General features: G+C 49.0%; 1 protein-coding gene across 1 annotated transcript; it reads left to right on the top strand.

Moving 5' to 3' along the window:
• The first annotated feature begins 14910 nt into the window (after positions 1-14910).
• Positions 14911-21217, top strand: LOC142002525 (keratin, type I cytoskeletal 42-like). The gene is made up of 8 exons (XM_074978702.1): positions 14911-14954; positions 15114-15402; positions 16360-16442; positions 17321-17477; positions 18658-18819; positions 19433-19558; positions 19789-20019; positions 21110-21217. The coding sequence occupies exons 2-8, from the start codon at positions 15199-15201 to the stop codon at positions 21215-21217; spliced, it is 1071 nt and encodes a 356-aa protein (XP_074834803.1). The 5' UTR covers positions 14911-14954; positions 15114-15198.
• The last annotated feature ends 3646 nt before the right edge of the window (positions 21218-24863 follow it).

Here is a 24863-nt window from a genome sequence, read left to right as displayed (position 1 = left end):
GAGGAGGCGGAGTAGTCCTTAAATCAAGCTACAGCTACTCTTCATCTTCACATTCTCTCCCCCAAGTCATGACTTTCCAGTCTGCTGATAAAGGTAAGAACTTACTGTATAAGGGAAAACGTTCCTTCAGTCCTCTTCTTACCAATAAGGCAACGGAGAAGCTGTCAGATCCACTCTCAGTTAAAAGTTGTTGAGGTGCTGTAGCTCATCTTTCATCGTCTTGTTGGAAGGCAACTGGAGAATGGTAGGACATACTGACACAACAATGGTATATTCCAGGGAATGTTGCCAAGAAACAGGATCAAATACATCTGGGACTCTCTCTCTATGAATTGTGAAGGGTGAATGTGAGAGAGAAGAGAGCTGAATGAACTGGGGAGGTTTTACTTCCTACTGAAGCAAAATAATGGTTCCATTTATCATTCCCCAGGGTATAGCAGAAAGGTCTCCGAGTAAGAAGAGAAACTGGCATCTTCCAGTGAAAGACTCTCCAAACTAAGATTTACCCCTGGATGAAGTGAGAGCTCATCTAAAGCATTCACTGTGGATCTAGGCAAATAGCACGGAGAAGTGCTCTTCTGAATTACCCGACACTGCTAATGCCACCACTACTGTGCTATGGGGCCCACCTCCTATCATGCTATTTGCTTCTTTTTTCTGTGTTGCTGCATGTGTTTAATCATAATAACAACTTACCTGAGTTAATCTGTGTCAAAATTGGTAATTTACCTTCTCCTGAAAAAGTATCTCTAATAAACCTTTATTCTGCTTGATGCAATCAAGAAACTTGTGTCTGGGAAATGGTTTCCTCTTGTCAAGTTTTTAGTGGTATCTGGTACCAGGTGAAACACAGAGCAATATGCTCAGATTGGTCTGTTAGAGTGTGCAGTCGTCCCCAGAGGGAGGTGGTAGAAGCCTTCTCTCATATATTTTTAAGGACTGGCCTGGACAACACAGTAAGGAGGACAAACTTGCTTGAGCTACTGGGGCTGAGGAAACAGATTAGCTGATTTCACCCCTCTTTTCTGGCCCTTACTTCTTTGTGTTACCATAGAAGCTTCACAGTCCATTTGTACAGCCCGTGCCACCTGGTTTATGTGAATTTCCGGTAAACTAGATTTTTTCAAAAGGTGAATTGAGCACAGCTGAAAGGATCTGACTGACACCTGTGGAGCTAGAATGGATCAGTTTAACAATAAAAGATAGGCCTGGTAACTTCTAGGCTGAGCCATAAGAAATGGACTGAAGCAATCAATTCCCCTCAGAGAGGTCACCAAACACCAACCAGGCCATTTCTTTCATTGCCACCAGCGTAATCCAAACTCAGTAATCTAAAGATGAAAGTTTATGTAACCGATACCAACCCCACTCAATCCATTCCTGCTGGGAGGCACACACTGGCTTTGGTTTTCAACCAGTTTGTGACAGTTTCTGTCAGAGCCTGGGCATCTGTGTTTGTGCTCAGGGGGCCACTTTTACCAGATATATTTTCTGACTGTCTAAGATTTTGTGAAATGACAGTTTCCACCCAGAAGTGAAAATGGCACAGGGGACACCTTGAAAATGTTCCTTTTAGAGGTAGAAATTAGACAAGTGGAAAAGAGGCTGAGAGAGAGAGGCAATGTAGAATTTAATATTTAATATGTCTAACACTGAATTTTATATGTAATGGATGCATAGAAAAACTAATTCTGATTTTTGCAATAGTCTCCTTTTAAAATATTGTGGAAACTGGTAATACTTTTAAATCCAGATGGAACTTTTGAAGTAGGCCCAGGACCCTTGACAGCAGCCATAGGTCTGGGGGGCAAGGGGTGGGGGGGTGATTCCTTATCCCCAGAAGGGCAGAAGGGGTGGAGATTAGCCCCTCCTTGCCCACTGTATGCAGTCTGGTAGCACCGCACTCTGGTAAATGCTCCTTTTCTCCCTCTCCCCTCAGTAGGTGGGTCTGAGTGCACCCACTGGCTTTGCACTCACAGGTAGCTAGCATTTGGTCAGCATTACTCCAAGAAAGAAACAAAGAGAAAGCCATCAGCAATGAAAAACAAGAAAGCAAACAAGGGCAGCACCCAGGTTCAATCGCCAGTTGTCTAAACACAGTACCCCCTAGTTGTATATTACATGTAGGCTACGTCTACACGTGAAGCCAACATCGAAAGTAGCAACATCGAAATAGGCTATTTCGATGAATAACGTCTACACGTCCTCCAGGGCTGGCAACGTCGATGTTCAACTTCGACGTTGCACGGCACCACATCGAAATAGGCGCTGCGAGGGTACGTCTACACGCCAAAGTAGCACACATCGAAATAAGGGTGCCAGGCACAGCTGCAGACAGGGTCACAGGGCGGACTCAACAGCAAGCCGCTCCCTTAAAGGGCCCCTCCCAGACACAGTTGCACTAAACAACACAAGATCCACAGAGCCAACAACTGGTTGCAGACCCTGTGCCTGCAGCATGGATCCCCAGCTGCCGCAGCAGCCGCCAGAAGCCCTGGGCTAAGGGCTGCTGCCCATGGTGACCATAGAGCCCCGCAGGGGCTGGAGAGAGAGCATCTCTCAACCCCCCAGCTGATGGCCGCCATGGAGGACCCAGCAATTTCGACGTTGCGGGACGCGGATCGTCTACACGGTCCCTACTTCGACGTTGAACGTCGAAGTAGGGCGCTATTCCGATCCCCTCATGAGGTTAGCGACTTCGACGTGTCGCCGCCTAACGTCGAAGTTAACTTTGAAATAGCGCCCGACGCGTGTAGCCGCGACGGGCGCTATTTCGAAGTTAGTGCCGCTACTTCGAAGTAGCGTGCACGTGTAGACACAGCTGTAGACAGTCAGATATATCATACAAAGATGCAAGAATTTTGCAGGCTTATGCTTTAGAGCAAGGCCCTGCAGATGTTTCAGTGACTGTACGTACGGAATAACATGTAAAGATCCAGTACTGTGAAAGAGCCTGAGACCCTGTCAGATGAACTTTACATTATAACACAGATGCCAACTCAGCAGCTACAGAGGCTTAAAATGAAAAGTGTGTTAGCGCACTGCCCTTGTAAACCAGGGGTTGTAAGTTCAATCCTTGTTTGTGTCTCAAATGTTTTTCATGATAACATCTTTCAAGTACATGGGGCAGGCTAGCTAAACATCTCTCATGGATGATGTAGCTCAGTGGTGTCCAATAGGAATTCAAAGATCTGGTTGTAGTTTTCATCCTTCCATATTTGCCACAGCCCCCCACACTCTAAATACTGCAGGGTTTTGCATGGTACATGGGTTTGAAATGTCTCTCACATTCTTCCCTTATCATAGAATCATAGAACATTAGGGCTACGTCTACACGTGCAGCCAACATCGAAATAGCCTATTTCGATGAATAACGTCTACATGTCCTCCAGGGCCGGCAACGTCGATGTTCAACTTCGACGTTGCTCAGCCCAACATCGAAATAGGCGCAGCGAGGGAACGTCTACATGCCCAAGTAGCACACATCGAAATAGGGATGCCAGGCACAGCTGCAGACAGGGTCAACGGGCGGACTAGCGCTTCCGGGGCAACAGCTAGCCGCTCCCTTAAAGGGCCCCTCCCACATACACTCAGCCTGCACAGCACGCGGTCTGAGGAGCCATATAGGCACACAGACCCCGGGCGCCGCAGTCATGGACCCCCAGCAGCAGCAGCAGCAGCAGCAGCAGCAGCAGCAGCAGCAGCTAGAGGTCCACCCAGCCCTCCCGGCAGGAGCAGGGCTTGCCCTGGCTCATGCCACATGGGAGGCAGCTGAGCATCTTCTTGCCCCAGGGGAGGAGATGCCCCCAGGGCAGCAGGGCTCAGCCCCTACCCCTGCAGCACCCCGCTCCACCCCCCGCCTCACACGCCGGCGGCTGTGGAGCTACCCCACCAGCACCGACTGGTGGGAGCGGCTGGTGCTTGGGGAGTGGGACGACGACCTGTGGCTCAGGAACTTCAGGATGACCCGCCAGACATTCCTGGAGCTGTGCCAGTGGCTCACCCCCGCACTCAGGCACCGGGACACTGCCATGCGGCGTGCCCTCCCTGTGGAGAAACGGGTCGGCATCGCTGTCTGGAAGCTGGCCACTCCGGACAGCTACCGATCCGTGGGCCAGCAGTTTGGTGTCGGAAAGACCACCGTCGGGGCTGTCTTCATGGAGGTAAGAGAACCCACAGGGGGAGGCCAGGGCAGGGCAGGGGGGCCAGGGCAGGGCAGGGGGGGCAGGGCAGGGCACGGGGGCCAGGGCAGGGCAGGGGGGGCAGGGCAGGCCAGGGCAGGGCAGGCCAGGGCGGCCAGGGCAGGGCCGGGCCACGCACACCCTGCTCACCCCTCATTGGGGCTGTCCCATGTGCTTTCTCTGCAGGTCGTGCGTGCCATCAACGCCATGCTCCTGCAGAGGCTCGTGAGGCTGGGGGACCCACATGCCACTGTCGCCGCCTTTGCCACCCTGGGCTTCCCCAACTGCTTCGGGGCTCTGGATGGGACTCACATCCCCATCCGCGCCCTGCACCACAGCGGAGGCCGATACCTCAATCGGAAGGGCTACCATTCAGTCGTCCTGCAGGCCTTGGTGGACAGCCGGGGACGGTTCCAGGACATTTACGTGGGCTGGCCTGGCAGCACCCACGACGCCCGGGTTTTCCGGAACTCGGGCCTGTGCCGCCGGCTGGAGGCGGGGACCTACATCCCCCAGCGGGAGATCCCTCTGGGGGACACCACCATGCCCTTCTGCCTCATCGCAGATGCGGCCTACCCCCTCCGGCCGTGGCTCATGCGCCCCTACACGGGCCACCTCTCCGCCAGCCAGTAGCGCTTCAACGAGCGCCTGAACCGTGCATGCCAGGTGGTGGAGCGCTCATTTGGCCGCCTCAAGGGACGCTGGCGATGTCTCCTGGCCCGCCTGGATGCCAGCCCCAACAACATCCCCCAGATTGTGGGTGCCTGCTGCGCCCTGCACAACCTCGTGGAGAGCAAGGGGGAGAGCTTTCTTCAGGGCTGGGCCGCGGAGGCCGCCAGGGCACACGTGCAGCCACCTGCTGCCCCCAGTCGGCAAGTGGACCCAGAGGGGACCCGGGTCCAGGAGGCCCTGCGGGCCCACTTCGACCAACAGGCCGCAGGGTGAACTCTGCCCAGGCCCCCTACTGCCCGCCCCTTCCTCCCCCACACTCCTGCCCCAACGCCCACACCATGGAGCACCCCACCGCCCCCCCCCACACTTGTCCAGGAGAAATGACAGCATGAACTTGTGGGTGAACGTAAACGTTTTTTTTGACTTAACGAATTTTTTTTTTTAAATAAATAAATATCTGACACAGAAACCAAAAAGAAGGAGGGACAAACGTTCAAGCAAATCAAGATGGGCACAAATAAAACAATACAACCACAAAGCAAATAAAAAAGTGTGCACCATCAACAAAAAAGCAAAGCAGGGAGGAGAACGGGGCGAACTATTTACAGAGGGGGGACGGGGCAAACAGGGGCACTAAAATAAAGCAGTCCAACAAAAGTATGTCCAACAAGTGGGGGGGCCACATCCCGGGCCCCTCGCCCCTACAGCCCAGCACTGGGCGTGCCCGGCCGGGAGCTCCGCCGGGCCTGTAGTCTGGTCCGCGGCTGGGTGGGAGCGGGCTGAACCAGAAGGTACCGGCGCCGGCGAGTCTTGGGTGGCGCCAGGGGTCCCTCGGTGCGGTGGCCCTCGCAGGGAGGTGGTGGGGCGACGGCGGACGGCCCGGCGACGGCTGGAGCAGCTGGTGGTGGGGCTGCAGGAGCGGGCAGGGCGGTCGGTGGCTCAGCCGGCGCGGCATGGGGGGCCAGGTAGTCAACCAGCCGGTTGAATGTCTGCATATAGGCCCCCCATGCCTCCTTGCGCCAGGCCAGGGCCTGCTCCTGCAGCCGGAGGTGCTGCTCCGACACCTCCAGCTGCCAGCGGAGGATGGCCAGCAGCTGGGGGTCTGTTGCCGCTGCCAGTAGCAGGCGCGGGGTCCGCCGTCTTGCCCTCCGCGGGGCCGGTCGTTCCTCCGCCAAGGGGCTGCCCTGGAACGAGGGTCCCGGAGGGCTCTCCGGGACAACCGAGGCCTCGCCAGCGCTCTCTTCCGGTCCTTCGGATGGTGCAGGTGCAGGTGCAGGACACAGGAGAGGAGGGGGGAAAGAAGAATGGAGACAGGCGTTAGTGTGGGCCCCGAGCCGTGGCCTTTGCCCCCCCGCCCTGTGCTGCAGGTTCCCCATCCCCGTCCCCGGGAGATGCTGCTGTGATGGATGGGGTTCAGGGGTCCCCCTGCCCTGCACCCCGTCCCCTGGTGGGAGCGACTCTCACTTCACCCCACAGGGTCTGAGAGCAGGAGAGCTTTCTTAGGCCACAGATGCCCAGTTTCTCCCAGGAGTGACAGCACCAGCTGTCGGAAGAGACAGTCCTTCCAACCCGTCGTGGGGAGAAGACCCCAAGGGGGGCCCCTCTGGGATGCAGCTTTCCCCCTCCTCTGGCTGGCTGCCTACCAGCTCTCCCTTCCCCTAGCCTCTACCTGTGGCCCCCGCCCTCGCCCCCCAATTCCAAGCCAGCTCGGCTCCTCCCTCCTGTTTGCTCAGGGCAGAGGTGTCACCTGCCAGCTGTAGCGCCAGGATCCTCCTTTGGCCCTGGGAGCTCCTCGGCTCTGGTGGCTCATATGTAGCCTGAGTCTCCCTTTGGCACTCCCCCCACTCCATCACATGCTGCTGCTGCGGGGTGTCCCACCCCCTCCGCCCGGGGGCCCCTCGAGGTTCTGCTCCCCCCTGGCCCGGGGATGGGGCATGGCACTGTCATGCACGGTGGGGGGGGGCAGGGGCTGATGGCTGCAGTGCTGTGAGGGCCATGGCCCTGGTGTCCTTGGGGCCATGGCCATGTGAGCGTGTGGGGGGCCCTGGACACATCTCTGTTACCCCCGCCCCTCAAGCCCCGGGGTGTCCACCAGAGAGGGGTACCTACCTGTGGGTCCGCTCCCACGGTCCGGAGATCCCCGGGGGTCGGAGGCCCTGCTGCTGCTCCAGGATGGCAGGAGGAGGATCTGCAGGCTGGATTCTGCGGAGGAGGAGCCCCCCTCCTCCTCCTCCTCCTCCTCCTGCCGCGATGTCCCGGGGATGGCCTCCGGGGGGGGCCCCCGGGGTGCAGGGCTTGCCTCCGGGTCGGACTCCGGCTGCAGGGCCTGCTGGGGCTCGTCAGCCGAGGTGTCAAGGGTGGCCAGAGGGGAGGAGGTGTGCCGGGAGCCCAGGATGTCCCTGAGCTCCCTGTAAAAGGGGCAAGTGACGGGGGCGGCCCCAGATCGGCTGGCCGCATCCCGGGCCCGGGCATAACCCTGCTGCAGCTCCTTGACCTTACTGCGGACATTGTCAGGAGTGCGGGCAGGGTGACCCCGGGCAGCCAGGCTGTCGGCCAGCCGAGCGAACGCATCCGCGTTCTGCCTCTTGCTCCCCATTACCTGGAGCACCTCCTCCTCGCTCCAGAGCTCCAGCAGGTCCCGCAGCTCGGCCTCCGTCCAGGAGGGGCCCCGCTGCCGCTTCCCAGACTGGCTGGTCCTCTGGCTGCCCTGGCTGCTCTGGCTCCCCTTGGGGGGGGTCCCCTGGGGGCGCTGGGGGGGCTGCTGGGCAGCCATAGCCGGTGTCAGGGGCTGAGGGCTGTGCAGGCTCGCCGCGTGTGCAGGCAGGAGCCTGCACGTTGCCTCAGCTTCCTGCAGTCAGGGCGGGGGAGGGGACCTTTAAGGGGCCGCTCCACGCGGCCACCAGTGAGCTGAGGGGCTGGAGAGAGCGTCTCTCAACCCCCCAGCTGATGGCCGCCATGGAGGACCCGGCAATTTCGACGTTGCGGGACGCGGATCGTCTACACTGTCCCTACTTCGACGTTGAACGTCGAAGTAGGGCGCTATTCCTATCTCCTCATGAGGTTAGCGACTTCGACGTCTCGCCGCCTAACGTCGAAGTTAACTTCGAAATAGCGCCCGACGCGTGTAGCCGCGACGGGCGCTATTTCGAAGTTAGTGCCGCTACTTCGAAGTAGCGTGCACGTGTAGACGCAGCTTAGGACTTGAAGGAGCGTCGAGAGGCCATCAAGTCCACCCCCTGCCCCAATGGCAGGACCAAGTACTATCCAAACCATCCCTGATAGACATCTATCTAACCGGTTCTTAAATATCTCCAGCGATGGAGATTCCACAACCTCCCTTGGCAATTTATTCCACTGTTTGACCACCCTGACAGTTAGGAACTTTTTCCTAAGGTCCAACCTAAACCTCCCTTGCTGCAGTTTAAGCCTGTTGCCTCTTGTTCTATCCTCAGAGGCCAAGAAGAACAAGTTCTCTCCTTCCTCCTTATGACTCCCTTTTAGATACCTGAAAACCGCTATCATGTCTGCCCTCAATCTTCTCTTTTCCAAACTAAACAAGCCCAATTCTTTCAACTTTTTTTCATAGGTCGCATTCTCTAGACCTTTCATCATTCTTGTCGCTCTTTTCTGGACCCTCTCTAGTTTTTCCACATCTTTTCTGAACTGCGGTGCCCAGAACTGGACACAATACTCCAGCTGAGGCCTAACCAGCGCAGAGTAGAGCGGAAGAATGACTTCTCGTGTCTTGTTCACAACACACCTGCTAACGCATCCCAGAATCATGTTTCCTTTTTTTGCAACAGCATCACACTGTTGACTCGTATTTAGCTTGTGGTCCACTATAATCCCTAGATCCCTTTCTGCTGTAGTCGTTCCTAGACAGTCTCTCCCCATTCTGTATGTGTGAAACTGATTGTTCCTTCCCAAGTGAAGCACTTTGCATTTGTCCTTATTAAACTTCATCCTGTTTACCTCAGACCATTTCTCCAATTTATCCAGATCATTTGAATTATGACCCTATCCTCCAAAGCAGCTGCAACCCCTCCCAACTTGGTATCATCTGCAAACTTAATAAGCGTACTTTCTATGCCAATATCTAAATCATTGATGAAGACATTGAACAGAACTGGTTCTAACACAGACTCCTGCGGAACCCCACTTGTTATACTTTTCCAGCAGGATTGAGAACCATTAAGAACTACTACACATTTACCCACAGAAAAACTTTTAAAGTCCAGAGTCATGTCACTCTGTGATCAGACAAGATCCAGATAAAACAATGGGACAAGGGAGACACAATTGGGAGGCAACGGGAGATGCCTGTGGGAAACCAGTTTTATAGCATATACCACATATTTGCAAGCCCCCAGATAAGCAGAGCAGTGTGTCTTGGGGGATTCCTCTGCTCAGGAAAGAAGCATTACTTAACGCAAAAACAGATAAACTCTGCCTAGGGGAACAAAGGACTCATCATATTTGGAAGACAGCATTGATATCTTTGATGTGGTATCCAGTCTGACAGTGGCCAGTGCTTGATGGTTCAGAGGAAAGTATAAAAGTTTCATATTCATGTAAGTTCATTGACTAATTATACTATCAATTGGGAGGGATTATCCTTCTGACTCCATCTGGGGAATCAGTTTGTGCGGACTTTGGACCTAGTGAAGGGTACTATTTTGACTCCTTTGTAACACCAGAGGAAGCAAGACCCATGCCTGGTACACAGCAGTCATGAGAATTCTGATTTAGAAGACTCAGAGGATGAAACCTTATGGTTTGAGGTGTGAGATAAAGGTGGTAGGAGACAAAGGGAGTTATCCAGATGAGTTTAGCATAGGAGGAACATAAGGAGGTAGGCCCTCTGTGAGCCTTGACCAGACAAGCTTTCTCACCCTGGATGTTTCTACTTAGTCCTGGTCTTGAGTGGAATACAGCCTGCACGTCCCTTCCAAAGAAAGTGAAGCAGCTATCAGCACACAGCGTGGGAGACATCTGTTCATGGTGTCCCTCAGGAAGCAGGTAGGAGAATTACAAATGGAGGTGGCTGGTCCGAGCAGTGTCCATGAGCATAAGGACTTTATTAACAGGACACATGTGAAGGTTTCAGGATGGAAGAGGCCAGCTGCTAGAAAAAAACACAGTAGTACCAGAATAGAAAGAATAACCAGTTGCTCTGAACAGAGGAATCTTAGTTTCTGGTCACCTTGAGTAGTAGACAGTGATCCACCCCTCCACCCAAGTCCCTCACCTATGCAGTACTGCCAATAGCAGGAGCTGGAAAGATCTGGCCTGTGGGCTAGATCCAGCCCGCAAAGCCTTTAAATCTGGATTCTGGCTGCCCCTACTCTGAGAAGGCTGGAAGGCTTAGGGTGCTGCCCTTGCCCCCAGCCAAATCTCTCAGCTCCTATTGGCCATAAATCAGATAATGAGACCGGAGAGATTTTGCTGGGGTGGGACAGTGCAGCACAATTTCTTAGCTCCCATAGGCTGGTTACTGGCCAATAGGAGCAGAGAGATTTTGCTGGGAGTATAGGTGGGGGGGGGGTATACAGGAAAATTTCTCATCTTCCATTGGCTGGTTTTCAGCCAATAGGAGCTTAGAGATTTGCTGGGCTGAGAGAGTGCTGAAACTTGCCAGTGGAAGGTAAGAGATTTTGCTCAGGCCTGGGTTAACACATGAAACCACACAATAGGAGCTGAGATTTTGCTGAGGGCAGGAGGAGAACACAAAGTCCTTTCGCCCCCCAGTACACAGAGTCACATGGAACAGCCAGTGGGCTCAGGCTGCTAGAAGGCAGAGGAGCCTGTCTGAGAGTGCAGCTGGCCAGCAGCTGCTCTGGTAAGTGCCTCCCAGTCAGAGCCTGCTTCTAGCACCACAGCTTAACTCCCTCAAAGACCCTGGACTGGATCCTACACCTTCATCCCAGGCCAGACTCCTTTGGCACCCATACCCCCTCCCATATCTTGCACCCCAACTGCCTGCCCCAGGTCACCAGCCAAATCCTCTGCACCCTCCTCCACACTGCTCCAGGTCACAAGTCCCTCTCAAACCCTGCACCCATCCCTACATCCCTCTCTCAGGTCAGAATCCTCTCCTGCACCCATAATCCCTCTTGGACCCCACACTCCAATCTCCTGCACCAGATCACAACCCACTCCTTCACCTAAACTCCCTCTCACACCCAACACTCTATCCCGTACCCCAGTCCTCTAACCCAAGCTCCCTTCTGCATCCAACCTCCCTCCCAGATCCCATACCTAATCCATAGAAAAGTGCAGCCCTTGACCACTTACCAAATCTTGCAGTGGCCTCCATTAAAATTTATTGCCCACTCTGGCCAACAGCAAGAGACGAGACAATTCCAAAGACCAAGAAAAAAGCCACCTTCTGTAAGTTGGGGGCCTCACAGTCACCACACCCAAGAGAGGGAGATGTAGCATGCTGTAATTTGAGACCCCTTTTCAAGGGAACAGAGACATTCATCTGCTGAACTGACCTGCTGTCCAGTGAGGTGTGCAGCCTGCCTGGAGTTCTGATCCCAGACATCACAGAAAGGTTACAGAAAGGCTCAGTTGTTCATTTGATCACTGTGTATAAAATGCTTTAAGGAATAAAAGAAGATACAGTTCTTGCCTCAACAAGCTTATAATCTAAATTAGACAGTTAGAGGAAATGCGAACGTAGGGAAGGTTGAAGACATGATTCTTGTTATGCTGAGAATGTTGGTTATAAGCTTTGGTATTTTTTTTCTTTTCTCACCATGAAGAAGGCAGTGGATGAGCAGTTAACTGTGAGGCTCAGACCAAGGTTGACAGTCATGACTTTTGAAAAGGAATTTAAAGGGGAAGTGAAGATATTTGGTGCACTGTGAAGGGGAAGGTGTTCAAAGAGCAGGAGGCGGCCTGAGCAGAGGCACCAAGATGAAAGTAGGAGACATAGAACAAGCAGAGAATGTGGGCACGGGGCAAGGAAGGCATCTCAAGGCTCAGTGCAGACTGGATCTTGGGCAGCAGTCGGCACTGATGCCAACAGCAAATAGTGCTCTCACTGGGAGGAAAATCACCAGCCCATTCATGAGGGAGCAGAGGTGAATATAGATTACAGCATCATCAGAAATAAATTTTGGTAGGAACAAGTGAAAGGAGACCCTAGTCAATGGGAGTGTATACTGAAATCATCACCCATTGAGTACTGTGAGCTCTAAATAACTGTACAGGACTAGGTGGATTCTAGATTTTTTTGAATACCAGAGAATTTTATGACATGATGTAGATGCTCTGAGTATTGTATACAAGTCTGGTTTATGATGTAGTGCTATTTCTCTGTATTTGTTTATTGTACAGGTTGTAACATTTGTAAAGAATTTTGTTAGTGTAAATTCCAATGGCTGCTACCAACCCTAATGCTGTGAGCTCTCAGAGCCTGGGACTGTTCTCTTCCTAATTGTTTGTCCAATGCTTGATACAATAGGGCCTTATGGTTGTGTCAGAGCTGTATATGATACTGCAATGGAAATATTAAATAACAGTTTAATCTGACTTATTTTCCTTTCTGTTGTCTCCATCTACTCTAATATTTGGGTAGCTTCAATTGCTGTAAATGCTACATGCGGAACAGTCACATAAAACAACACATCATAAATGTACTGCACAATATAAAAAAGTTAACTACAAAGGAAAGACTCTTTTAATAAGGTACACCAGTGAGGTTATCCATCCATCCATTCACCCGTCCACTCACTGTGGACAGACCACCTTAATGGGAACTGGTGCTTGAAACACTTAAATAGTCCAGCACCTTTGCTCACTTCCATCATTCACACAGGGCTCTGCCAGTACTTTCCCATGTCCAGCTGCAGCTCACACAGTCTTCCTTCCCAATCCATCACAGCACACAGCTCCCATCTGGAAAATATGAAAGGAGGGTGGACCGGCTCTGCTTTCAATTCCACTTAATTCTTCCTGATGTTCCCTAATGTATGTCTCTTTGGACTCTTCTTCACCATGATGATTTATGATATCCCCTGCAATGCAAATGCCTACAATTTGTATTGTATCAGGAATAGCAAACTCTACAAGCAAGCAAAACCATCCTGAAAAGGAAAAAGGGGCTTACGGATGAGCTTCTAAAAGTAAATGATTCTGCCCTTGTCGCATACGCTCTACCATGTTTCCACTTCCTCGCTAGCAAGTGTGCTGAGATAACTCAAAGATACGAATTAGCTCTCAGTGTGAACCCTGCATCTTTGAAGGAGTATTTAAGATCTAGGACCACAATCAGTGTTGCCAAATTCACCGAGGCAATGATTTAATTTACCTTCCTAGAATTTTGTCAGGCACGGTCATTACTGATGACCGATCATTAGCCAGATAAAAAGGCATGGTCTGAATTGGTTTGGTTGCAACATGAAAACGACAGACTGCACAGTATCCCACACCCACATGCAAACAATACAGTCACATTTCTCATAGAATAGTGATTTCCAATTTATTTTCTGTATGCACATCAAAGAACTGGAAAAATGTAATTGATGACGCTGAGTAGCTATTATGCAAATTGTATAAGGTAATTATGAGAAGTGATAAGATAAGATCATGTATAACAAGCTGCAGAAACATCACTGAAGCAATGGTTATGAAAGCAAAGCTCTGCTTGCCTGGACACACCCTCCCCTCAGAGAACACAGAGCTCTTATTTGTGATGGAGATTTGATGAACAGAAGAGCCAGACAGAGAAAGAGAGTGAAAAGTCTTGAAAAACAGGTAACATTATTTCTGTAGATCCTCTTCTGGCTCCCACATGCATATCATAGCAGAAGTGGTTTCCAAGTTCTCAGAGCAAGTCACTTTAATTTAATAACAGTGGACGCAAAAAACCCAGTTCCGGCACACCTAGTCCACCCTCTTGGAGCCAGAGTTGTTCTTTCTCTTCTATCAGCAGTTTTTACGTTACGTTCCCTGCTTCACGAGTTCTCAGAATTTTTCATTCACACAACACATATTGCCAGAGAAATTGTCCATGGACAACCCCATTCCCCTTCACCACAGCAAGAAGCAACTCCCCTTCTTCTGACGGACAAAACATTCAGGTGGCAACTACAACAATTGTTCGTGTGGGAAAAGTGACATTATGAAGTATTTAACATATTTTGTCTGCTTATTTTTCATGATGGTTTTCATCTGAAAACAAGGAGAAGGAGGAACCAATTAATGAGCCACCTCTCCCCAGACTAGCAGCAAGTGCTCCTTGGGATCAATGATGCACAGATGATAGTTTTGGAATCCCTGCTCCATATCTCTACTCCCAGGGTGTAAGTTATTTTCGTTGTTAGCAATGTACTGGACCAAGTATCCATCACTGTAACAAGGAAAGACCTGAATATTTGTATCATGGTGTCTCAGATGTTTCTACAGTGAGTTTTCACATCACCAAAGGATGACTCCAAGTTTATTTATTCATTCACTTTTTATCTTCTCTATCTACAACCCAGAATATCATATGAAAAACATGCTTATTAAAGACAAAACACAAATTAAAATAGAAAAAGGACAGATAAAGAGCTCACTGTTGCAACATGGTCTATCCTTTATTCATCACATGTAATTGAGGGAGGTATTTTTCCTAGCTTCTTGTTGGGAGGTTTTCATCATAAGGAAAAGCTGATGATTAATAAAACATTATTGCTAATAACTTTTTGAAACAATCTGCTGATGTGTAACTTAACTTCCCTGCGTACTGAGATTTCTGGAGGGAAACTGCCTTTGGGGAATAATTATTGGCATAAACAGCAAGACTAGCCAGCCCCATGGGAAGAGGAAACACCCTACTAGTGACACCCACTATGGATGGTATATATAGAGATCTGTGGGGAGAGAAAATGTGCAGTCTGAATTTACATCAAACTGTGCCTCTTGCTTTGGGCTTTGGGTTGTATTCTCACTTGCTGTCGCTATGAGCTACAACACCAGGCGGACTGTCACTGTCTCTACCAAAGGGAGGAGCAGTGGTGGTAGCTGTGTGGCTGGAGGTGGAGGGGCAGGAAAGATTTCTTCAGTCTCTTCTGGAAGATATAGCTCCTGTGGCATAGGCAGTGGTAGAGGATTCTCAGGCATGAGTTTCAGTGGTGGTGCAGATTGTGGAGCAGGACTGAGTGGTGGTAATTTCTCTGGAGGCAGCTATGGAACTCTCTTAGCTGGATGTTTGCCAGGATACATCTGTGGAGGGGGTTCCAGCAGTGCGCTGAGTGGTGGCGCCATCCAGTGTGGCTATGGAGGTGGTTTTGGTGGTGGCGTTAGCAGTGCAATTGGTGGTGGCTTTCTTGGTGGCGGTGTTTGTGGAGACGGCATGTTTGCCCCCTGTGATGAAAAGCTGACCATGCAGAACCTCAATGACCGTCTGGCTGCTTACTTGGAAAAGGTGCGATGCCTGGAGGAAGAAAATGCCACCCTTGAGTGCAAAATCAGGGAGTGGTATGCAGATCATGGACATGCCAACATATTGAGGGATTACAGCTGCTACTACAAGCAAATAGATGATCTTGAAAAAGAGGTAACGTCATTCTGGCTGTACTGTATACCCCATTGTAAGATCCTCACTTTGAGTCTGTGTTCCGAACCTATTGCACTTGTCAGAGTATTCGCTTTGCGAAATGTTCTTCTGAGATAAATTAAGGTAACTGATTTTATGAAATGTGAGTGAGGGTGTGAAAAATCATGAGCTCATTTATAGTTTGCCTTTTCTGGACCACATTCGTAGAAAGAGAAAAAGGTACATTTAAAGGGAACAATCTTGGGCTGGTCAGAATGAATGAAATGTGTAGTGGGATATATATTTATATTAATATATTTATATCCAAAAGAAAGAGGAAACGTGAATTTATTCATTAACGTACTGAATTATTGTTATTATTACATTTTATTCTATCATCAGATTTCCCAGATTTTGATAAGAATCTCATATCTGTTTCAAACAAGTTTGAGCTTCTGTAAAGAACTGGGGGCGAGGGAGGGGTATATTCCATTTCATTACAGACCAGTAAGAAAGAAGACTGCTTTGTCACCAATAGGTTTGAAAGGGCAATTTAATGTTTGTAAAAATTATTTCCCACATCTATTCTGAAGAGGGGTTAGTCAGCTTGGGAGATCAAAGTAGACAGAATCACAGGCTACAGGAGAGAGATTCCTGCCAAATGCTCACCTGTAACTCTAGGTCAACTTGGAAAAGATGAGGCTTGTTATAGCAGGTATCAGGGATTACTACTTCTCATTTTAAAATCATTAGTATTTCACAGTATTTTTACATATTTATTCCTTTCACCTATTTCATTTCACACACTGGGACATTTCTCAAACCCTTCTCCTGGCATGAGAAATCTTCTGTGCTTCTTATCTGTCTGAATTTCAAGACTGGGATTGTTAAAAGACTAAAATTTGCAATGTGCCTCTGAGCATAACAGAGCAGAAAGACATCAGGGCTGAAAGTCTCCTGGACCCTTTTCTTTTTCAGACTGTTTGTGCAACTGTGGACAACAACAAGATCCTTGTGGAGATTGATAACAGCAGGATGGCAGGTGATGACTTCAGACAGAAGTGAGTACCTCTCTCTACAAGAAAAAGCCTGCATTCGCTTCTTGTTCCTAATTTCCTATTCCCAAATTACGAAATCTCCCAACGGGGGCGGGAGGGGTTTCTACTGCAATTTCCAGCTCATGACGGATGGTATTTTTGTGCGATTTTATTGTTATTAATCATTTGTGATCTCATGACACCAACAAGCCACATCATGGACCAGGACCCCATTCTACAAACACAAAGCAACCCAAAAATTGGCAATCCTTCCAGAGGGCAAAAGACAACAACAGATAGAGATGGATCAATGGAGGCGGAGTACAAGGGAAGAATGACACAATACTGGTCAGCCTGACAGGCTGTGGCCTCAGATGACACATGTGCCTTTGGGCTTCGACATTAGAAGGGCCTAGAATGGGGGCAAGTTCAGGGCAGATGGCTCAGGCAACAAAGTTGGTGGTGGGGTTTTGGGGCTAAAATACAGAGACAACTAATGCAAACTGGCACGAGTGCCTTAAGGGCTTTGGAGCTATATCGATTCATACCAACTGGGAGTCTGGCACAGAGATTTTTTTTTAAAAAGCAAAGAGTTTAGACTATTCCTCCGGGGAAGTGCAGAAAAAGGAGTGGGTGACATTTGTGCAGTAGTGACATCAGAGAGGAGAGGACCAAGAAAAGGTGGAGAAGAAAGCCTTTTATGAGCCAAATCCCAAATCTCTCATTTTGAACACTCAGAGAGATTAGGCAGCAGACGTGGTGTGAGCTATTTTAACCACAGACAAACAGCAACGTTGAAAGCAGGGAAATGCAGACCCATTCCCAACCAGAGCGCACATGCCAGGGGCTCTGAATAGTGGGCTCAGGCACTGAATTTTCTGTGCTTCTTGTCCATGGCACAGGTATGAGACTGAGCTGGCCCTTCGCCAGAGTGTAGAGGCTGATATTAATGGCTTACGCCAAGTTCTGGATGAGCTGACCCTGTGCAGGTCTGACCTGGAGGCACAGCTCGAGTGCTTGAAGGAAGAGCTGTGCTGTCTGAAGAAGAACCATGAGGAGGTAGGATCTCACTCCCTGATATAAAACAATGTAGTTTGTACGTTACTTACTACAGCATCCAGGCCCTGATCTTGATTAAAACAGTGGGACAGTACTGCAGCTACAACCAATAGAATATGAATAGTAATCTGCAATATGACAGTATTACTCTTTTCACAAATCCACGTTGCCTAATTAAATTCGTTCTAATTTAAAACATAAGGCAAACAGGTCCTATGCAGTTGTCCCGAGCATCCCCAGGGCTCAGGCCCCTCCCTTAAGGTTTGGGAGTAATGTAGAAACTGAGGGAAAAACTGTCAAGCTTCTGGGAGCTCCTGGGAAGACACTAGGAGTGAGTTGGATAAACCTTGAAACAGATTTGTCAAGAACCAATAATATCACCTGTCTCTTCTTTGGCATGTTTTGCCTAGAGAACTTAACTCAAAACACTCAACAAGCAGTTAACTTGTATTAGCAACATCCCTGTGTTGCTGGTATTAATCTTCCTGGTGTGACGCCAGGTTTTCTGAGGGATGGTTAAGAGAAATGTGTCGTCCAAAATCATTTGGAAATGCAGTGGCAGATCCAGGAACAGTAGGTCAGGAGCCCTAACCACAGAAACCAAGCTCCTTTCTCTTAATTTGTAAATATAAAAGGAAAAACAATTCAAAGGGCCAACACACAGAGAATAAGTAAAGCTAAGAAACCACTTGGTTGAAAACGGCAGCAGAAATGTGCAGGCTGGATTTGGTGTATGGAAAAGCCACACAAACAAAGGCAGCGGTTGTGAAAACATAACTGTTAACAGGGTAGTGTGGTTGTCCCAGGAGAATAACTATTAGACAGGATCCAGGACACAAAGTGACACAAAGACCCAGGTGAAGAAGAAGCAGGGACAACGTCCTCTTTTAGCCAGAACAATCAAAAATTCCTTAATTTGCTGCGAAGGGCCATCACACAACTCAAGAAACACCCACTGTTGCTTACCTCAGGAGAACTGACTAGAGAATTTAGCTTGGAAACCATCCGTAGTTTCCCCATCAGAGCTGGGTGTGTACTGGAGAAGCCGCATCAGACTGGTGTGTCAGAAATAGGTCTCAGGATGCAGTGCATCACTGACACGGGCATGCTGCTCTTACACCCCACAGAGCAACTCACTTTTTTATTTTCATAACCAAACTGACCTGGATTACCTTTGCAGGAACTCAGTTGTCTGAGAAACAAAAGCACTGGTGATGTCGATGTGGAGGTCAATTCCTGCCCTGGCCCAGATCTGAAGAAAATCCTAGACGATATGAGATGCCAGTATGAAAAAATGATCGCACAAAATCGCAAAGAGGTTCAGGATTGGTATGAATGCAAGGTAAATGCATCACAGCTGTCATTCTCCCCACTGAAAATGCAGGCGCTAGTTCAGAATCACATGTAAATGCGTGGGGAGATTGGATTTCAGTTTCACTTGTTGTAAAGGTGATCAGCACTGACGCAGAATGCTCACTGTGTATGGGATGGAGGCCCCACACAAGTACAATGCATGTGCCTCACGGAATAACAGGGCTTGCTAGATGTCATTATTGAGGAGTGTTGAGGCAACAGTGGATAAGCCTGTTGGTATGGAGTGATGAGTACTAAGGGAGAAGTTAAGCATCGGAGGGGTAGCTGTGTTAGTCTGGATCTGTAACAGCAACGAAGGGTCCTGTGGCACCTTATAAACTAACTAATGCTCAAAACTTTTCTGTTAGTCTATAAGGTGCCACAGGACCCTTCGTTGCTGAAGGGAGAAGTTGTGAGGGCTTGTAGCATTAGAATAACAGGAGAGTTACAGTCAAGAGATGAGATTCATTCCTATCTCTAGAAAACTTGCCCAGGCCTTTCCCATCCTATAGCTTTTGTCAACCACTTCTTTGCGCTTTCACTAAACTGACCTGACAACTAAAAATCCCTCTGAAGTTCTTTATTCTGTGTTTGCTTTACAGATTGAGGAGGTGAATTCTCAGGTCACCTCAAGCAGTCAGCAGATTGAGTCATGCAACAGCGAGATCACTGAGCTTAAACGTCAGTTGCAGTGCCTGGAGATTGATCTGCAAACCCACCTTAGCCAGGTGCATGATCTTGTCACCACTGCTATCTCATCTAGGACACACTGCTGCCTGGATTTCTGGATTGATGGGTCTAGGCAGGCCTGATGTCTCTGTAGAAGGCACGATATAGAGGATTGTTAGCAACAATTTGCTTTTATCTTTGCATTAGAAATCCTCAACTTTTTGTATCCAAATGGGTTTAATTTAACCTGTATCTAAAGTACTTATGGCTTGTTTCCTTCAATTCTTAGCGGAACAACCTGGAAGCCTCTTTAGCTGAAACTGAAAGTCGCTACAACGGACTCTTGTCCCAGATACAACAACAGATCTCCTGTTTGGAGCAGCAATTGGCTGACTTGCGTTGCGAACTTGAGTCCCAGAACAACGAGTACAAGATCCTCCTGGACGTGAAATGTCGACTGGAGCAGGAGATTCACACTTACCGCTGTCTGCTGGAAGGAGGACAGCGTGACATTGTGTACGTAAGCTGCAGGTCCAGCAGGACATAAGCTTGACAAGGTCCTGGCTGGGATGACTTAGTTGGGGTTGATCCTGTGTGAAGCAGGGGGCTGGACTAGATGACCTTCTGAGGTCCCTTCCAGCCCTATGATTCCATGCTGTGATCCCTGGGTTAAGGACCCAGTCTGACATTTTGCCAAAAGTCCAGGTCATTCCTTCTTTTTTCCAAAGCACCTGGCATATTTGCAGCTTCACCTTCTTTTGAAAGAAGCGCTATAAATAATCAGGTAAATATTTCCTGATTTGCAAGCAAGGGATAGAGGAGAACCTGTTTTAAGAGCCCACTGGCAATGGCAGCCTCAGAGTAACTCATCCATTGTGGGGAAGGTGGGTGTGGAGACTGACTGGCCTTGTAGTGAAGTACTTTTGCTTCTCAGCATGGAAGAAGTGAGTGGGGGTGCTGGCAGAAAGTCAAGAAAGGTGAACTGGCCAGGTCGGGGCTCTTTGCTGGAGTGGTAGCCACTGAGGACAAGCAAATTCATAAGGCTTCTCTGAACCTACCAAGCTGTCATATAGTTGGTTGCTGTTTCATTCACCAAATATTCTCTCCTCATCACAGTTGCCCAGAAGGAGGGTCAGGATCAGGAAGTGGAGCTGGTAAATGCACAGGTGGAGCAGCAGGAGGCGGCGGCGTAGTCCTTAAATCAAGCTACAGCTACTCTTCATCTTCCCATTCTCTCCCCCAAGTCACGACTTGCCTCCCTACTGATAGAGGTAAGAAGTTACTTTGTATGTATAATGAAAAATGTTTCTTTTGTCCCCACTCTTACCAATAGTGCAAGGAGGAAGCTATCAAATTCAATCTCTATTAATGCTGTTGAGGTCCTGTAGTTCATCTTTCCAGATCTTGTAATGCAACTGGAAAGTGGTAGGACATGGTGACACAACAATGGTATGCTCCGAGGAATGTTGCCAAGAAACAGGGTCAAATACACCTGTGACGCTCACTGTGTGAATTGTGAAGGGTGAACGTGAGACAGAAGGGAGATAAAAGAGGCAGGGAGGTTAACTTCCACTCAAAACAAAATAATGGTTCAATTTATTACTCTCCAGGGTACACCAGAAAGATGTAAACTGGCATCTTCCAGTGCAAGACCCACCAAGCTAAGACTTACCCATGAACAAAGCGAGAGATCATCTGATGCTTCGCTGTGGGCCTAGGCAAAGAATACGGATAAGTGATGTTCTGAATTACTCAAAGCTGCTAATGCCACCACTACTGTCCTGCGGGGCCCACCACCTATTGTGTCGTTTGCTTCTTCCTTTCTGTAGTGCTGTATGTGTCCAATCACAATAATTACTTACCTGAGTTAATCCATGCCCTGGTTGGTAATCTACCTTCTGCTGAAAAAGTATCTCTAATAAACCTTTGCTTCTGCTTAATGCAATCAAGAAACTTGTGTCTGGGAAATGGTTTCCTCTTGTCAAGTTTTCAGTGGTATCTGGTACCAGGTGAAACACAGAGCAATTTGCTCAGATTGGTCTGTTAGAGTGTGCAGTAGTCCCCAGAGGGAGGTGGTGGAAGCCTAATTTCATGTATTTTTAAGGACTGGTCTGGACAACACACTAAGGAGGACAAGCATGCACTAGCTTCCAGGGCTGCGGGAATGGATCAGCTGATTTCACACCTCTTTTCTGACCCTTACTTCTTTGTGTTACCATAGAAACTTCTGTTGTTCACAGTCCATATGTACAGCCCATGCCACTTGGTTTTTGTGAATTTATAGTCAATGTTAGATTATTTTTAAAAAGGTGGATAGAACACATCTGAAAGCATCTGACTGACACCTGTGGAGATAAAATGGTTCAGTATAACAATAAAAGATAGGCCTGGTCGCTTGTGGGCGGGCCAATAAGAAATGGACTGAAGCAATCAATTCCCTTCAGAGGGGTCACCGATCACTCACCAGGCCATTTCTTTCATTGCCACCAGTGTAACCCAATTCAATAATCCAAAGATGAAAGTTTACGTAACCAATACCAACCCCACTCAATCCATTCCTGCTGGGAGGCACACACTGGCTTCGGTTTTCCACCAGTTTGTGACAGCTTCTGTCAGAGCCTAGGCATCTGTGTTTGTGCTCAGGGGGCTACTTGCACCAGATATATTTTCTGACAGTCTAACATTTTGTGAAATGATAGTTTCCACCCAGAAGTGGAAATGGAACAGGGGACACCTTGAAAATGTTCCTTATATTTATAGATGGATAGAAAAAGAGTCTGAGAGAAGGGGGGTGGAGGGGGGAGAGAGAGAGAGAGAGAGAGAAATGTAGAACTGATGCATGGAAAACTTATTTCTAATTTCAGCAGTATTACTTGTTCTAACAACTGTCATAGTAGATGACAAGGCACAGTCCTGGTGTTCTGGCCTTGCTAGTCCCAGGCCATGGTCCAGGCTGGAGCCAACAAACACACATATTCTTCAATAACCAGAGTGGAGACAGCCACCCCAGATCTGGGTGATGATAGGGGGGCTGCAGGCCTGCCCGCGCCACTCGCCCTGGCCCAGGGTGCTAGCAGTGGCAGAGCAGACTGCCACTGGGGTTAGCGGGATCCAGCTTGCAACATGCTGACTTGCTACAGTTCTTTTTGCTGAACTTGAGTTTCATTGGCTGCCCCTGACTCCCCACTCAGGTATACCTGACACCCTGTCAAATCCTTTGGGTCATTGGGGTCTGAACACTCAGGTGAGGCCAGGAGGACTTCCCCTTGTCTGTTAAGGGGCCTGGTAGTCTGGGTAATCCTCTGCATCTTCCTGGTACTCAGTGGTCTTCCAGTACAGGAGCATGGGGCAGGCCTCTGCTTCTACCACCTGCTGGGGCCTGACTGGGCTTCTGGCCTGGGCTTTTATATAGCTACTTCAGGAGTGGTCAACACGTGGCCCATGGGCCAGCATCTGGCTCGCCGAGGCCTTTAATCCGGATGACGGAGCTGGCAGTGCCACCACTTTTAAAAGGTGGCCGTAGGGCTCTCGGGCTGGGTGCACCTCAGCACAGTGTGGCTCGGCTCTTGGGCTGGGCGTGGCTTGGTGCAGCGTGGCTCAGGTCTCGGGGCTGGGCACAATGCAGCTCAGCTCTCAGGACTGGGGGTGGCTTGTTGCCGGTATCAGGGCTGGGAGAGGCTTGTCATGGCTCTCGGGGCTGGGCACAGCTCTCAGTTTGGGGCTGCGAGGGGTTATGCCTGGGGACAGGGAGGGCAGGTTTGGGGCTATTTTGTGTTCGGCCCCCTGGATCATGTAAAAAATTGCTGTGTGGCCTCCTCTTGGTCTGTGAGTGGTCACGCTCTGCTCATTACAAGTCCCCATTTTTAAATACTGCCAGATCTAATAACACCTTTAAAACCAGCCTGAACTTTGGAAGTGTGTCCACTGAACAGAGCCCGTTGGCACTGCAGCACTGAAATAGGGAAGACGAGTAAGGAACATCACAGTAGCAGATGTTGATGAGGAGGGCAGAAAGTAGTCAAGGGAGCTGGGCCATATCCCTTTAAATGCAGAACACAACAAGCAGTCTATCAAGTATTCGCACTGTAGCAAGGCTACAGGCCAGGGTCTGAGCAAATATCCAATTAAAGCAACTTAGCAGAATCTCTGGAGGACTCACAGGTAGTAGCTTTTGGTCACCATTACTCAAAGAAAGAAAGAAAGAGAAAGCCATCAGCAATGAAAAACAAGAAAGCATGCCCCACTCCCACCCCTGCCCCTCTTCCAACAAACAGTAGCACCTGGGTTCATCTGACAACTTTCAGAACACAGCAGCCCACAGTTGCATCTTGCATGTAGGCAGTCAGAAATATCATCCAAAGGAGCAAAAATGTTTCTGTTTTACATTTTAAAGCAGTATTTCTCAAGCAAGGGTATGTGTACCCATGGGGGTACACCAAGGTTATTCAGGGGGTGCATCAACTCATCTAGATATTTGCCTAGTTTTACAACAGGCTACATAAAAACACTAGTAAAGTCAATACAATCTAAAACTTCACTCAGACAGTAACAGAGAGGAAGCCGTGTTAGTCTATACACTATCAAAACAAAAAGCAGTCAAATAGCACTTTAAAGACTAGCAAAAGAGTTTATTAGGTGAGCTTTCGTGGGACAGACCCACTTCTTCAGACCATAGCCAGACCAGAACAGACTCAATATTTAAGGCATAGAGAACCAAAAACAGTAAGTAAGGAGGACAAATCAGAAAAAGATAATCCAGGTGAGCACATCAGAGAGTGGAGGGGTCAGGGGGGAGTCAAGAATTAGATAAAGCCAGGTATGCAGACGAGCCCCTATAGTGACTCAAAAAGTTCCCGTCCGGGTTTAAACCATGTGTTAATGTGCCGAATTTGAATATAAAAGCCAGCTCGGCTGCTTTGCATGGTTCTTTTTGTGGTGGGTGAATGTTTGGTCACAAATTTCCTAACTCCTTGCCTTATGAACTCTGCATGCCAGTCCAGCCCAAATTTCCTTAAATTTCAAATATCATGAACAGGACCTTGCAAGAGTCAGACCAGTACAGCTCTATGGACAGTATTTAAAAAGATAAAATTAATTTATAATCCAAATTGATTTTGCTAAATACCAACAAAAATATGATGGCTGAGGTTGCTGGAAAACCTGCCATTTGGTGACAGACTCAAGAAGCTCACTGTATTTAGTTTACCAAGAAAAGATGGTTAAGAGGTCACTCGACCAGGGTCTATATGTTAATGGTAGAAGATTTTGGATAGATATCTAATTTTCTTTAATCTAGCAGACAGAAACACAACATGCCACGGCTGAAGGCTAAAGCTAGATAAATGCAGGCTGGAAATAAGGTAA

This window comes from Carettochelys insculpta, chromosome 28 (genome assembly GCF_033958435.1).
Source record: "Carettochelys insculpta isolate YL-2023 chromosome 28, ASM3395843v1, whole genome shotgun sequence".
Lineage (NCBI taxonomy): Eukaryota > Metazoa > Chordata > Testudines > Carettochelyidae > Carettochelys > Carettochelys insculpta.
This window is presented reverse-complemented; position numbering and strand designations above follow the sequence as displayed.